Here is a 16,666-nt window from a genome sequence, read left to right on the forward strand (position 1 = left end):
ATAGACAATATATGTGTATATATTGTCCCTAACACTATATCATATTATGTCTTAATATTATCTTTTGTTTTCAGAAAATATACTTACTATAGAAAAATGAAAAAGCGTGTCATTGAGGCATTTCAAATTGTCATAGTACTTTTGGCAAATAAATTTTTTTTAAAAGTAACACAACAGAGACAGAGACATCAGTACAACTGTTCAAGTGCTTGCCTTATACATGGCCTATCTGGATGTGATCTCTGGCATTGTATATGGTCCCTTGAGTACCAGGTGTGATTTCTGAGTGTACAGCCAGTAGTAGCCTCTGAGCTCATTGCCGGGTCTGACCCAAAATCCCAAAAAATTACAAATAAAAAAAATTAAATAGAATCCTGTCATCTGTTGGCAGGAATTTCAAACTTTTAGAATTCAAAAAACAATTGCAGATTGAAGCACAATTTATTTCTCAGTTAATGATTTAGAACTTGTAGATAAGTTAAGTTGTAAAGCACATAGATCTTAAATAACATTTCAAAAAAATCATACATGTGCTGTTTTTACTCTGCTTTTTATTCTTTTTTATCCTTAAAATGGTGTCATCCTTAGTGTATATTATGAAATATCAAGTTATTAGATGGGGTAAATGCTTGGTAATTGAAATTCTTAGGAGAACTAAACAAAGATATTTTTCTCCCTTTTAAAAAATTTGTATCATTTCTTCTTCTCTTTAAGCTCTCCTTATGCTTTTGTTTCATTCACGGTTACTGTGTTTAAGATGTTCATCTATTTGGTCATATTCGTGAGTTGTCATAATTACATCAAAAGAAATCTACAATCTTAAACATTTTCTTGACTGTATAACTTGATATTGTCAAGAGTTATATTTGGACTAAGAAATTCTCATTCCTCTCTGCCCCCCGCCCCCTGTCCACTCTTCGGAAATCTAAGTATTGTGTTACTTCAGTAATGGGTTGTGCTAATCATTGTGCTTTATAGGATACCAGATTGGATAGAATGCAGTGTCATGTGGTTCTTCTATCTCGTGCGTGTAATTGTCACTTTTTCTTCAAAGCACTTCCTTTATCATGGTGTAGTAATATATTTTGATTGTCAGATAAATATATGGTACTTGCTTTGTTATAAAAGTTTAGCTCATTTCTATTTAGGATTAAATTATTGACCTTAAGTGTGGCATATAAGAAAAATCACTGCATTGAAAGCTGAGATACCTTGATATAAGGTTTATCACTGATAGCTATCAATTCTGTGTATCATCAAATCATTTCTCTGGACTGCTTTTTCAAATCTGTAAAATGTAATAGTTTCATGTTGCTTATAATTCTTGCTGGCTAAAAATATTATTGCCTATGTAAAACCATTTAGAGCTACTACAGGAATATATCAGATTGATATATTTGATAATAAGTTCACTTGATATAAAGCAGCATGTTTAGATAAATATATATGTGTATATGTATACATATATAAGCACACTTATTTATTTTAAAATAACACTAATAAATGTGTGCGTTGTCATATAAAATGAGTTTTCAGCATGGAGAAATTTATGCGTCTGTGATAGGATCACATTGAAGTATGTCTAATCATACTAATTGCAGTAATGGCATTAAAATGTGCAGAATCTTCTTCACTGTTATCAAACTTTCATGCTTATGTTATGACATACTTGAGGAACTTGCTGAAAGACAGATTCTAATTCAGAATATTATAGTGAGCGTGAGACAGATCGTGCATTTTACCTTAGGGGATGCTGTGATTGATAGTTTGAAGGGCAAATCTGAGTACTAGTCTTTGAAAGTAGGCTTAGCTGTAAGCCTACACTGGTGTGCGTTTGTTTGCTGTCCCCAGCGGTATCTGGTGGTGTGGGCATGATGGTTCCATGTTGAGGTCAGGCACTCCGGTATTCCAGTTGAACAAGGGCCATGCTAGAGATTCTTTTAAAAACTTTTTTTTACAGCAGTCCTGTTGTATTTGTTGCTTTTATGTACTTAGATATTGACTTTTAAATGACAGGAAAATACATTCTGAATATAGAGTGTAAACTTGAATTAAGTTTAAAATAAAAAATTTATGCCATGTTTCAATGAGTTTCATCTTAACTAGTATTTTGGTACATTTGAGACTTTTTCCTTGTTCTTTTTCACAGATGTTAAAAATTATTTCTTTTTGTTATACCAACATGAATACACTTATACACATGGGCTATAATAGATGTAGCATAAACCCAGATTTAGCATTTTTGCTGCAGAAGTCAAATATAAGAAGTATGGAAAATTTAAGTGCACCATGAAAGTCATACTTGCATATGTTTTAAGTTTTGATAAAACAAATCCGTCATAGCAATTTGGAGAACTTTCCTATCTGGTACTTGTGTTATTTAAAAGTATTGTAAAACCTGTTTAATTTGTTAGGTTATTATTTTCTCTGATACAAATTATTAAAAATGCATTAGATCAAGGAAGCATTAGAAATAATTTCTAAGAACTTAGTTTAAGCACTAATAACAGAAATTTATTTAATAATGTATTAATTTAATAAAATAAATGTTAGGTATCTTTGTTTATTCATATGTATATATTTATTTATTTTTAGAGAACCAGAGGACGGAAACGGAGCTTTATTCCTGAAGAAGAAAAACATGAGGTTGGACTAAGTTGAGCATTTTTTGCAGTCTAAACTTAGAACAGTTATGCTTAAAATTATCTGCTTTCATTATACCTAATTTTTTTGTTTTGTTTTGTTTTATTCTCTCTGTATGACAGGAAAGAGTTCCCAGAGAGAGAAGACAAAGGCAGTCTGTGTTACAAAAGAAACCCAAAGCTGAAGATTTGCGAACTGAGTGTGCAACTTGCAAGGGAACTGGTGACAATGAAAATCTGGTCAGGTAAGTTAAATTCAGTGTCCTTCTCTATATGCGAGACTATTTTCATCATCATTTTCTCATCACAGATATTATGGGGGCAGGAGGGAAATCACATTGTGTAAGACCTTTCTTAAAATCTTAAAATCTTGTCTTGCTTTTTCAAAAACAGATTTCATCTATTTACTAGCCTGCCACACATGGTTATGTATGGAGTTAGATGATTAAGAGTGATGCTTTGGGTATTGAGGATGACCTTTTATTTTCTCTTGACAAGAAGTTGGCAGTTTTTTATGCAGAGGGACCCTGAAAGCTTGATCCACTTTGTTTAAAACTAGTGTCTTATTGAATAAAAGAAAAAATTACAGTTTGTTGCATTATGAAAGCTAAAGCTTATTAGTACTAAGACGTGTTTTATTGATTAGAGCTTCATCAACACTTCCTTTTTATACATCAATATGTGTTAAATGCTTCTCTCATGATATAAAGAAAGGTGAAAAGGTGGCCTGGATAGATTTTGTTGTTGTTGTTGTTTTCTTTGTTTCTTTGTTTTGTTTTGATACTTTCCCCCCCACCCTGTTAGACATATTATTCATCAGGAATCTCAGCTGGTGTTGCACAGTGGCTTTCCTGAACATCAGAGATGACTAATTTTAACCCTTTACCTTTTGCTGAGATGAAGAAGTTCTAGGTCAGAGAGGAGGGTGATTAAGTGAGGTATCACTCTTCAGAGGAAAGTGACACAAAAAATCTTTTAGTATATTGATTGGGAACCTGTACTGATACTTTTTATTAACTATTATTTGGCAGAACCCTGTTAATTGAGGACTAGATATTAAATATTTCGAAAAGAATAAGTGTATAAAACATAATAACGGTGGCATTTTAAAATAAATATGCTATTTTTCTAATATTAAGAGGTTAGCATTTGTTAGCATTTCAAATGAAGCCAAGCAATTTTAAATTTTTGAGGTTTTATTCTACCACAGAAGAATTAAAAGGGAAGGTAACGATAGCTGCTAAGCTGCTTCAACAAAGTTGTCTATAATATTGTGTCAACGCTATTTGAAGTAGTTCACATTGATAATGAATGAATGATTTTGAAAATTAACACATTTAAATTTAGGGTAAAATTAGTTACAGTATCAGATAAACACGTAATAATTTTGATCATCATACACACATAATCCCATGTATATAATCCCACATATGTATAATTTGGATTTACATAAAATAGCAGAAGCTCCAAACATAACATAGAGTGCATAAAAAACACACGCACAGTAAACAGAAGGGAAAAAAAATGTTAAAACAATCTTTTATAATGAACATAAAAGTCGATCCAGAGAAGATGACCTTGAGTTTAAGGGTGGTGTTGTGGATTATGATTAATTTGAAATAATAGTTTCACAAAACTTAAGAGGGACTGATGATTATAGGAAGGAGATTTGTCTTGCACTCAGCCAACCTGGGTTTAATCCCTGCATATCCCAAATGGTTCCCTGAGCACTGCTGGTTGTAATTCCTGTGTTTAGAGCCAGGAGTAACCTCTTGAGTACTGCCTGGCCCCCAAATAACAAAAAAAAATCTCTCTACCCTCCCAATTTTTTTTTAAGACATCTGATATCCTTTTAATTATTTTTTTACTTATATATTTTATCCTCATTTTTTCCCCTTTTCTTTCTTTGTTTTTGTTTTTTGAAGAGAATTTGAACTCTTTTGCCATCACACCGATAGGTATTTGTCATTGTTTTATTTATTTGGCTCTGTAACTGAAAGAATGGACCTAGCATTTTATTTTAAAAACACTGTATGCCAAGAGTATCTTCAACACATCATATTTCAGTTGTACTAAAGAAAAGCAACATCTTTCTTCTACTCTTGCTGGTATTTTCTGTCATTTACTTTATTTGTTTTGGTTACAAATTTCCATTCCTATACACAGCTTGAATTATAAACAGATTAGTGTCTGCAAATTTGTAGAAGACTTCTGTAAGATAAAGATACTTCTGTTACTCTAGATGGATACACACACATATGTATATATGTATTTTAATTTTGTATAATAATTGATATACAAAATCTTCTTAGTTTTGCCTTCAAATTTTTTTGTTTTAAAAAAAGTTTTTGTTTTTTGGGCTACACTTGGCAGTGCTCTGAGCTTAATTCTGGCATGTAACTCAGAGATTGCTCTACTCCTCACTGTGTGCTCAGAAATCACTCCTGGTGAGTCCTGGGGAGCCATACAGGATGCCAGGGATTCAACCTCGGTCAGTCACGTACAGGGCAAGCAAGAACCCTACCCACTGCTTTATTGCACCAACTCCAATCTTAAAGAAGTTAGAAAAGTAATATACAATGTATAGCACAGCGGGTAGGGTGTTTGCCTTCCATGCAGCCAACATGGCCGACCCGAGTTCGATTCCTCCGCCCCTCTCGGAGAGCCCGGCAAGCTACCGAGAGTATTTGATATGCCAGACACAGTAACAACAAAGTCTCCAATGGAGACGTTACTGGGCCCGCTCGAGCAAATCGATGATCAACGGGAGGGCCTTTACTTTACTTTACTTTACACATGTATTCATATACATATATATGCACACACATACACACACCCCGCACACATATATCCTTGAATATAAAATGAATAGAGTACTAATGTTATAACTTTATGAAGTTATAAAATAGTTATTTTTATTATATAGTCTGTTAAAATAATAATAACACATATAAATAAATTCCGTTTAAACATAATTGATCTTGATTTAAAGAAGATTTTTATATAGAATTTCATGTGTTTTAAATGGTAGTTATACAGATCAGTGCCTATCATTTCACCTGAAACCTTTTAATTTTATTATTGTTGCCATTATTATTTTCTAGTACCCCCTAAGAGCTTGCACCTTTTTAAGTTATTTCTTTAAACGTTGTGCATACATACTTTTCTTTTAACTTTAATTTTAAGTTATAACAGTTTTTTTTTAAAGATATATTTCAATGCTTATTTGGAGATACATCATTAGCTCCTCTTCAAAATGAAAGTTTTCGGGTCATAATTTAGTTAACAATCTTTTATGAATATGCTATTTATTTTCTCAAGTTTTTTTAAGCCGTGTATTGTACATAGCTCACTAGACCCTGCTGTTCAGCAGCTTTAATTTTGAAACCACACTTCTCTATGTAATTCAGGCTAAGTAGAACTTTATTCTTCTTTTTTCAATTATCTGTATATGCTTATATGTGAATCTATATGTATATGGTTTTTATACAGTTAGAAAATCACATTCAGTTTATTAGTTAGCTGTACTAGTAGGTACCCTTCTGGTTTATATCTAAGTTTTTCTCGGGTCTTTGGCAGGTAATGTAGTATTTCTCTGTGTTGGGTTTCCACTCTGTACTATGATTAAACTCATACTGTGTTCCATTTAGCAATGGGTATAGCGGCAATATTATATAATAACACAAATGGAGCTTTATGTTTGCTCTAAAGAATTTCATCAGTTGTGTTCAGCTAAATAGTAAATATTTTTTTCCCTTTTCAGAAATGTGCATGTCCTTTTTATGTATAATTCTGAAGAATGGGGGATAAGAACTTAAATTTCTTGAAATACATTTTCTAAAATGATTAGACTATACTAGTTCCACTGGCCATGGAAAAATAGGAAAATGATCAAATTCTAAAAGAGATAGGAAGATATTTCACCCATTTAATGAAACGTAGAAATACAGAAAATATTCAGAATTGGTGTACCAAAACTTCGTAACTGCCAAATCACTGCAAAGAGAATAGTAAACCTAGGGGTCTGGCTGATAGCTCCAAGGGGTCGAGCACATGCATCAGATCCAAGTTTGAGCCATGGCACCACACGTCCCTTAGAGCAGTTATCTCTACTGGGGGCTTTGTGGGCCCCCAGAATACTCTAAAGGGGGCCACGGGTAAAAAATCATGTAAGTGGCAAGGCCACAGCATGAGAATATGTGGGCAGAGGAAGGAAACCGTCAGAAGCCCCCACCTTCACCCTAATCTGGAAAACACTAAGAAATACAGCCTTAAAGTAGCTAGGAGTGGCCATGGTAGCTCCTCTGCAACCTGCTAGGCCAAGTAGCATCTCGTTGCTGGGCTGAGCATTAACTATTAATCCACACCTCCAGGCCCCTGAGCACTGTTGGAGAGCATCCCACACCCCCCTCTGTCAAAGAAAAGTTAATCTACTTAATTCAATAGGTTGTGTGTGTGTGTGTGTGTGTGTGTGTGTGTAAAACTTGCACAGTGAACTGTACAAGTGTTAAGTGAATAAATTGGTGAATTTTCACTAAAGCAGACACGTAAATCCCATTTTTATTAAGATAGAGATCACTGTCAAAAAGCTGTGCCCTTTCACATTCAGTCCTTTTTCTCAAAGGTGATGGTGTGGTTTTTTTTCCATTAATTTTGCTTCTTACAAAATTTTATGTGAAAGTCATGTTTTAGCTTTATTTGATGTGTCAGAAATAGGTAAGTGAGGGTGTCCCACTGTGGTTTTAATTTGTATTACTCTGATGTGTAATGTGTTGAGCCATTTTACATGTTACTGACTCTTCCTTAGTGAACTACTCCTTTTGCCCCCTTTAAAAAAAATTAGGTTGGACTAGGGAGAGAGTACAGGAATTATTGTGATTGCCTTGCATGAGGCTGACCTGGTTAGACACCTCTGCCATCTCCCCAAAATGCACATGTTCCCCTGGGAATAGCCTCTAAGCCACAGAGCCTGAAATAGCCCCCCCCCCCCAACACTGCTGGGGTGTCAACCACCCCATAGCCCTCATTGAGTTGTTTGTATGTTATTGAGTTGTTGATTTGGGGACCACACCCAACAGTGTTAGGACTTACTCCTGGCTCTGTGCTCAGGGATTACTCGACATGGATTTTTGGCATAAATTGAGGTACTGGGGATTAAAAATCCAGATTGACAACATTCAAGGCAAGCACCGTAACTACTGTACTATGTCTCCCACCCCATCTGTTTTTTTACTGATGTTATTTAAAGAGCAGAAGTTACTAATACTATTTGAAGTCCAGTTTGGTAGCTTTTTAAATTATGATTGATGCTTTTTTTATGATATAAGCATTAAGAACAAGATAGAGTTGATTTTATAAGAATTCTTTGTTCTGTCATCTCTGGTGGATTGATGGTGAAACTGAGGCATAGAGAACTTCATAGCTTTCCCAAAGTTAAAGAATTAAAAAGCAGTAGAACGAATTCACAGAATCAGTGCTCTTGGTCCCACATAGAGTAATTTATACTTAACACTGAGGTTGGCTAAAACTTGTCTTTGCTGTGTGTTTGAATAATGACATCTCTTTCAAGATCATAACTGATGTTTTATTTTAATTATTATTTTAAGTTTATATTTGATGTTCTTTGAGATTTTAGTGCCATAATTTTAGGAATATTTTCTTTAAAAGGTTTAAAAGGACTTATATAATATACTAATGGCTTTTACTTTTTAAACTGTCAATATCAATATCAATTCATACTTTATATCAAATGGGGATTATAACTCTACTAATATATCTGAGCTTTATAGGTTCTGCTTTGGGATATTTGTTTTTAAGGAAATATATATATTATTCTTACATGGAACACTTTTCAGATAATTTTATATATATGAAATCTAAATATTTGAATATTATTGTATATATGTTACATATACACAAAATGTATTTATATTTAATTGGGTACCTTTATATTTGAAACCATGTATATTTGTAGGCGTTTGTATTTGTCAAAATCAGTATTTATATTTTTATGGTTAGTTTTCATAATTGTATATGCCATCTATTTATTAGATACATCCATAATCCCTCTGTCGTCTTAAAGAACAGCATATCGTTACTCTACTTACAGATTGAAAAAGTTGCAGAATATATAGGCACAATGTTACGAAATTTTAGAGAGATATGTATTTGTACTAAATGCATCATAAAAAAATCAATCAAAAAGCTTGCCAACACTATGCTACTATATTTGCATTTTGTGAGTTATATTTGAACTACAGATCAGATATATCCCCCAATATGCTTAGTATAGAGAGCACTGTAGCACTGTCCTCCCACAAAGGAGGACAAATCGATGTTATTCATCGATTTGCTCGAGTGGGCCCAGTAACGTCTCCAGTATAGAGAGAGGAATTTATTTAAATTAGTGAAAAAAATACTGGATAATAGACACAGGACATAGCAAGCTTAGCAAATAGCATTAGTAAGCTTAGCAAATAATATTATACTTTTAGAATCTTTGTAAAATTTTAATATTTCCTTATCTGGGAATTTTTATATAAAATAAAAATTATTTCAATTTGATATTTCAGCCTCCATAAAGCTGAGACTTAAATCTCAGAATATAACCTCAGAATCCTATAACTTTAGGATGATCTGTTAATTTTTAAAATGTGAGCATAGTCAGGGAGGTGGCTCAAAGGGCTGGATTGATTCTTTGCATGTGAAAGCCTTGGATTTGATCCTCTATTCCTGGCTGCAGCACTTCAGAGTGCCCCCCCACACCATGCATCCCACCCCCCAAAAGAGATCGTTCTAAAATACTTGTATGGTGTTTAGTTTCATTATATATGAAAGAAATAATTTCACTTTTCTATAATTAGAAAATCTATCAAACCTTATTAACCCTCTCATATCGTCTTACTCTTTCTCTAAATGTAGTTCAGGTAATTAATATAACCCTAGTTTTCTACTTACTGTTATTGAACTATGTGGATATTATTTAATTAGAAACAGAAGGGGAATAATATTTCTGCTTATTGAGAGGTAATTTCTTTTTGTAGGTGCTAGTAGTATATTTAAATCTCATCTTAATATACTAAAAGCCTGAACCTCCGTGACCGGAGAGATATTATAGCAAATGGGCCACTTGTCTTACATGCTGCTGACCTGGGTTTTATCCCTGGCACCATAGAGCGTCTCCCAACTGCACTCCCAACCCTGCCAGGAGTGATCTCTAAGCATAGTGCCTACAGTAAACCCTGAGTACTAAAGGGTATGGTCCCCCAAAAAACTAAAAATTTAAATGAAAAAATAAACTGCTCTTGAAAATTTAAGTAAGGTAAAAGGTAAAGGTAAAGGCCCTCCTGTTGATCGTCGATTTGCTCAAGCGGGCCCAGTAACGTCTCCATTGGAGACTTTGTTGTTACTGTGTCTGGCATATTGAATACTCTCGGTAGCTTGCCGGGCTCTCCGAGAGGGGCGGAGGAATCGAACTCGGGTTGGCCATGTTGGCCGCTTGTAAGGCAAACGCCCTACCCGCTGTGCTATCACTCCAGCCCAAAGTAACCAGTAAGAATAGAGGAGAAAGAAGGGGATTGAATTTGAGAGGCTGAAATTTTAGATAATATTTTGCAGACAAGACATTCTTTTACTAGAAAAATGCAGATGACTTCTGTGGGGACCAGTTATATCATTCTTAGAAGGATTAATGGTGTTAATTCAATTTGAATGTTTATTTTCTCACATTCTATGGTTTTATAATACTATAAGAATGAAGAAGAGAAAGAAACTTTGAAATTAAAGGTATTATCCTATCATAAGGAAATCTGAGTAATTTGTAGTATTAACCCTCTCACCAAAAATATTAATTGTGTAATTATCCCATGATGCTTTTCTAATTTTTGTTTTAATTATATTTCATATCCAAAGAAGATATGCAAACTAAAAGTCAGCAACTGTTTGCTGTTTATTAATTGAGATGTAGATTAGTAAAGATGGAATATAATACGTGTTTTCCTTTAATCTGAAAAAAAAGTTAAGATGTTTTGAAGATAATATATGTTGACTTGCTATCTTGTTATTTCTAGCATTTCTTACATTTATGTTAATGTTTTCTTATTGCCTTATAGTTTTTAATTATTTCACATTTATGACATGGATTTTAAAGCCTTAATTCTTAAGAATATTTAATTCTTAATTTTAATGCTCTTAGGGGAAACTTTTTGAAGAAGAAATTGTGCTTTAACTGGAATGAGTTGCTTGCATGTTTTCTGAATTAGCTCTTTCCATTACAATGCATTTTAATGGGATTTAAAACTAAATTTAGTGAACTTATATCTAGAAGACTTCCATTTAAAAAGAATTTCCTTTAATTCTGTACTCACTTTCTAGGCTGACCTCATGTATTATTAAGAAAACACACAATCAAAAATTAGGCTGACATTATGGGATGACTTGGTAGCTGACTTTTACCATTGCACGTAAATAGAGCAGTTATTCTAAATCACAGTATCACTTTCAACTAGATAACCACTAAAATCACTGCACTGTGGTTTCCTGAAAATGCCATAATCCTTCAAATGCCACATTAAACCAAGAGAGAAAACCATCAGTAGTGCGTGCACAGTTATATAGAAGGATGAGCCATGAACCAAGGGAAAAGACGTTCTGGAAGAACAGTAACCTTTCCCTTGATGTGTGCATTTCCCATTACATTTTTGACACAAAATGTTGCAAAATGATTTAATGGTGGCATTTTGTTTTGCTGACTCCCTTTTTTCATTAAAAGGAAGCCAAAGTTAGAATAGGAATGTAGGGGAAGAGTGACCAAGCACTGAATTCTATTAAAGGAATCTCTGTTTTCAAAATAAATAAAATATTTTAGGAGCATGGCTTTTCCCCTTTTATATTGTATGTTAACTGTGATCTACAAAATCCTTTAGTTCTATTTTATCTTCAGACTGATGTTTGTTAAAGTCAATTTTTTTCCTGCATTCCTCCTTTTCTTCCTAGAAACACTTGATCATAAATAGCATGTCGTAAATCAAGAAAATTTTGTTTAGCAATTATATGCATTATACTTATTACATGTAACACAAAGTGTTCTCCTTTTATATAGTTGCTTTGGATCTGTATTACTAATCTCTGATTAATTATAAAAGGAAACAGAGTACAAGTAGACTCAGTTATCTAAAATCAAACTCAGTCATCTCAGTATTTCCCAGTTGGATTTGCCCCAAAGATATTCCAAGAAGGCCACAGGGCCTTTTATTAGGGGGCCATATCATAAGACTACAGAATCAACTCATAGAATAGGGCCACATGTAGAAAGAAAGACTACAGCCTGATAAAGGTTGTGAAAGATCGATGCCTGTTAACTCTGAGAGGACTGATTTCTGTTAGGGAGAAGTTGTAAAGTTGTCCCATATAAAGTTAGTACTCAGGTGTTTTTTGTACTTGGAAAATATGGCTGTTAAGTGAGAGTAACTCATTTGAATTATTTGCTTATTCATATTTACTTTCTCATGAAAAAAAGTATCAGATAGCATTCAGCTTATCACTACTCTGCCACTTCTTCCACAGGATTATAGCATAGTTCTTAAAAACGTCAGTCATCAGGAATGAAAATTTAATTTGGAATTTCTTGATATGCCATTAATTCTTTTTTTTACCTAGCTGTTCTCTGGAGGGGGTTTAACTGCATTTTATGAAGTTTAGGTATAGATGAATTTTTTTGTTAAAAATCATTTAACTGTTGCTTTCTTCTCCAATGTTGTGTTGTCAAAATATTTTATACTGAGTAAACAATTATTTTAAAATCTTAATTTCTTGCAGAGAACTCTGCTCTGGATCCAAATAGCTAATTAGTACAGTATGTACTATGGTTATATACATTCTTTGCTTTTATTTTATTTTATTTTTCTTTTTATGTAGGCCCTCCCGTTGTTCGTCGATTTGCTCGAGCAGGCCCAGTAACATCTCCATTGGAGACTTTGTTGTTACTGTGTTTGGCATATCGAATACGTCACGGGGAGCTTGACAGGCTCTGCCATGCGGGCGAGATACTCTCGGTAGCTTGCCGGGCTCTCCGAGAGGGGCGGAGGAATCGAACTCGGGTCGGCCCTGTTGGCTGCGTGAAAGGCAAACGCCCTACGGCTGTGCTATTTTTATGTAGGAGTACTGCTATTTATTCAGTCACTGATTAGCTGATTGAATTGGGTATGAACTCCACCTTACTTTTTTTTCATAATTTTATTTATTTACTTTATTTCTTCTTATATTTATTTATTGAATCACTGTGAGAAAAGTTACAAAGCTTTCAGGTTTAAGTCTCAGTCATACAGATCAAACACCGTTCCCTTCACCAGTACTCATTTTTCACCACCAAGAATCCCAATATACCCCCCTCCCATCCCTCCCAATGCCTGTGAGGCAGATGATTTCCACTTAACTCTTCTCTACATTGAATACATTCATTATTTCAACAAAAGATGCACCATTATTGTTTAGAATTCCTCCCCGCCCCCCACAATCAGAATTGCTGAAAAGGCATTGTGAAATACTTTGTTTTCTGTAGCTGGTTATGAGAATCATATAATGATTTTGGATTTCTGCAAAGAGCCAGATAATTACGAGATTGGTTTCTCTGTGTCTGGTGTTATGGCTGTGCTGGAGAGCCGCTCCTGGGGGGCAACTCGTGACCTCAGTAGAGCATGAAGGACGAGCTGGTACCACGCCCTTTCCCATGAGACTGCAGTTGCCCCATCACCGCCAGCTCATACCTGGCTTTCCTATAAGCTCTGAGGTAGCAGCCTCCTTGCTGCTTGGGGCGGGGGGGGGGGGGGGGTGTGAAGGCGGAAGGGAGCAACACCCTTTCCCTCCCGGGGTGGCATGGCGCCATAGTTTAACACATGGTCCATTTACTTTTCTGCCACAAGCTGCTGGGCTCTGGACTAAACCCTTTTGCCTCTGGAGCCATGGCCGTGCAGGAGAGCCGCTTGTGGGGGGCAACTCATGACCTCAGTAGGGTGTGAAGGGCGAGCCGGTACCACCTCCCTTCCCATGAAACTGCAGTTGCCCCTTCACCGCTGGCTCATACCTGGCTTTCCAATAAACTCTGAGGTGGCGGCCACCTTGCTGCCGGAGGGGAAAAAGGCGGAAGGGAGCAACACCCTTTCTCTCCCAGGGAGGCATGGTGCTGTTCTTTAATGCATGGTCCATTCACTTTTCTCCCGCAAGCTGCCGGGCTCTGGATTAAAGTCCTTTTGCCTCTGGAGCCATGGCTGTGCCTGAGAGCCACTAATGGGGGGCAACTTGTGACCTCAGTAGGGCGTGAAGGACGAGCTGGTACCGCCCCCCCTTCCCATGAGACTGCAGTTGCCCCGTCACTGCCAGCTCAGACCTGGCTTTCCAATAAGCTCTGAGGCAGTGGCCACCTTGTATGTGGTCCAGATACATTTCTGCCAAAAGCCGCTGGGTTTCGAGATTTGTTTCAGAGTCTCTGGGATCATGGCCGTTAATCAGCTTGATCAGGAGCCACAGAGGCCGTTTGTAGGCAGTGACTCGGTGTCTCACTGGGATGTGGAGGAAAGGGCCGGTTCCACCCCCATCTCGTGAGGCCCTGCGTGTCTCGTCACTGCAGGCCCAAACCTGACTGTTCAGTGGCCTCTGGAGGATGGCGGTCACAGGGCCACCAGGGGGAACAGGCCAAGGCACGAAACCTATTCCCACCTGGAGTGGCCCAGCACCAGTAACCTACTGCAGGAACAGGATGCATTTCTGCCAAAAGCCTTTGGGTTCCAAGATTTGTTTCTGAATCTCTGGGATCGTGGCCGTTAAGCAATTCGATCAGGAACCAGAGAGGCCATGCCTCTAATTATATAGCTGAGCCGGAGGTAGTTTGTGGGTGTGTCTCCCACATACCTAATTTTTGGCTGTTTACTTTCTTGGTAAACTTTGCCCCAAGTTTTTGGGATATGGCCAAAGGCACAGCAGCAATATTGGGGTATCTGAAAGTCTGACGGTGCCATCAGGCTGCTGATACACTTGCCTCACAGGTACAGATTGTTAATCTGTACCTGCTGGCACCATACCCCCATTATTCTTTGCTTTTAATTGACAGTAACTCACGGACTATTTTAGTAGAATAAATTTTGCCCTATTGACCAAGTATTTGAGGGTCATCAAATACAGAGTCTTGAGTCTTTACAAAAACTTTCTAAAATCAGTCCTTATACTTTTTTATATACTACTTTTATTTAGTGATATTATTATTTCAATTTTTTAGTATATGATTAAATAATACACAGAAATTTTCTTTTCTAAAAAATTTGAGACCTGCTTTTCTCTAATTTATATCAATTTTTATTTATTTATTTATTGAATTACCATGAGAATAGTCACAAAGCCTTTTAGTTCAAGTCTTGGTTGGTCATACAATGATCTAACACCCTTCCTTTCACCAGTGCATATTTTCAACCACCAAGAACCCCAGCATACCCCACCTCTCACCCACTCCCTGCCTGTGTGGCAGATTTTCACTATACTCACTCTCTCTACGTTGATCATATTCAATATTGCAACAAAAGACCCAACATTGTTATTTGGAATTTTCCCCAACATTCAGACCTGCCACAAGGACATCATTAGATTATTTGTTTTCTGTTGCTGATTATAAAGAGCATATGATGTCGTGTGGCCACAATAGCAGCCACACAAATTTGGATTTCTGATATTTTAGTAATAAACCTAGAGGTATTACTGCCAGAAACCCCTGGGTCCCGAGATTGGTATGTGTGCCTCTGGGTTCATGGTCATTTAGAAGCTGGAGGAGGCATTTGAGGGTGGCAACCCGGAGCATTGTCATGGTGGGGAGCAGGGCCGATTCCACCTCCCATCCCGTGAGGCCCCACATGCCTCATCAATGCAGTCTCATACCTGGCAGTTCATTATTCTCTAAAAGATGCAAGTCCTTATACTTTTAATTTACTTTATTTAATAACTGTAACTAGTTTCACATGTTTTTATCTTATTTAGATGGTGTGGTTTTGTAACTGCACCACTCTCATTGCCAGTGTCTGTAATTCCCCACTATCCCAAACTGTTCCCTATTCCATGGTACTGATAATATGCTAGTGATGAGGATAGGAGACTACTCTTTGCTGTTCTCAGAGAGTGATTGTGGTTTACCATTGGTGAAAAAAGGAATACTGAAAGAAGTCATCTCAAGAAATTACTCTATTTTGAAAAACGATGGAAGCTTTGGAAAGTTATAGTATCTACATACTTGGGTAGTAGAGAATTGAACTGGTGTGATTTTCATGAAGAATATAATTTAATAAACATAATAACAAACATAATGATATCAAGTTTATAAAGTAATAGCACTTATAGGGATCTTTATAGAGTAGTTTTCCAAAAGTAACATAACTTTGGGGGCCAGATTGATAGTACAGTGGGCAGGGCACTTGCCTTGTATATGTCTAAACTAGGTTCAATCCCTGGTATCCCAGATGATCTCCCAGGCACTGGCAGGAGTAATTTCTGAGTGCAGAGCCAGGAGTAACCCTGAGCATTGCTGAGTATGGCTCCAAGTCCCCACATCCTCAAAGAAAATAAATTAGGACAACTTTTGAGTGTTCTTCATGATGTTCATTGCAGCAATGAAAAATATGTATATTGTTAGGCCTATTGTTAGATGACGTGATTGAGTGAGTGAAGTAAAACATATTCTTGTGTGACATACATATACTCTTTGATTATTTAACCATTTTAGTAGACGAAGCTATGAGGAATAGTTAAATTTTTATAGTTTATATAAGAACATATCTTAACTTTAATAGCAGTAAAAATATTTTTAAATAGTAAACATAAACCAAATAGGAGACTGAGTGTTAGATAAGGGGACAAATCAGAATGGGAAAACTGATAGCATGCTAACCACAGCTTCACTTTGGACTTACTTTAAAAAAAAAAAATCAAGTAAAACCACAATGGAGAAGCATGAAATAAAGCAAACTGTGTTTTTTTGTTTCCTAAATTAT

The 16,666-nt window shown here is 36.0% G+C and overlaps 1 protein-coding gene across 2 annotated transcripts in view; it reads left to right on the forward strand.

The window, feature by feature from the left end:
- The window catches only part of PHF14 (PHD finger protein 14), a 167,474-nt gene that overhangs the window by 73,657 nt on the left and 77,151 nt on the right, over positions 1-16,666 (forward strand). For both annotated transcript variants that reach the window (XM_056118060.1, XM_056118061.1), the window contains exons 15-16: positions 2,596-2,646; positions 2,766-2,887. In XM_056118060.1, coding sequence (XP_055974035.1) covers positions 2,596-2,646; positions 2,766-2,887 — 173 coding nt within the window. The remainder of the gene's footprint in view (positions 1-2,595; positions 2,647-2,765; positions 2,888-16,666) is intronic.

This window comes from Sorex fumeus, unplaced genomic scaffold (genome assembly GCF_029834395.1).
Source record: "Sorex fumeus unplaced genomic scaffold, SorFum_2.1 ptg000037l, whole genome shotgun sequence".
In the NCBI taxonomy this organism is placed as follows: domain Eukaryota; kingdom Metazoa; phylum Chordata; class Mammalia; order Eulipotyphla; family Soricidae; genus Sorex; species Sorex fumeus.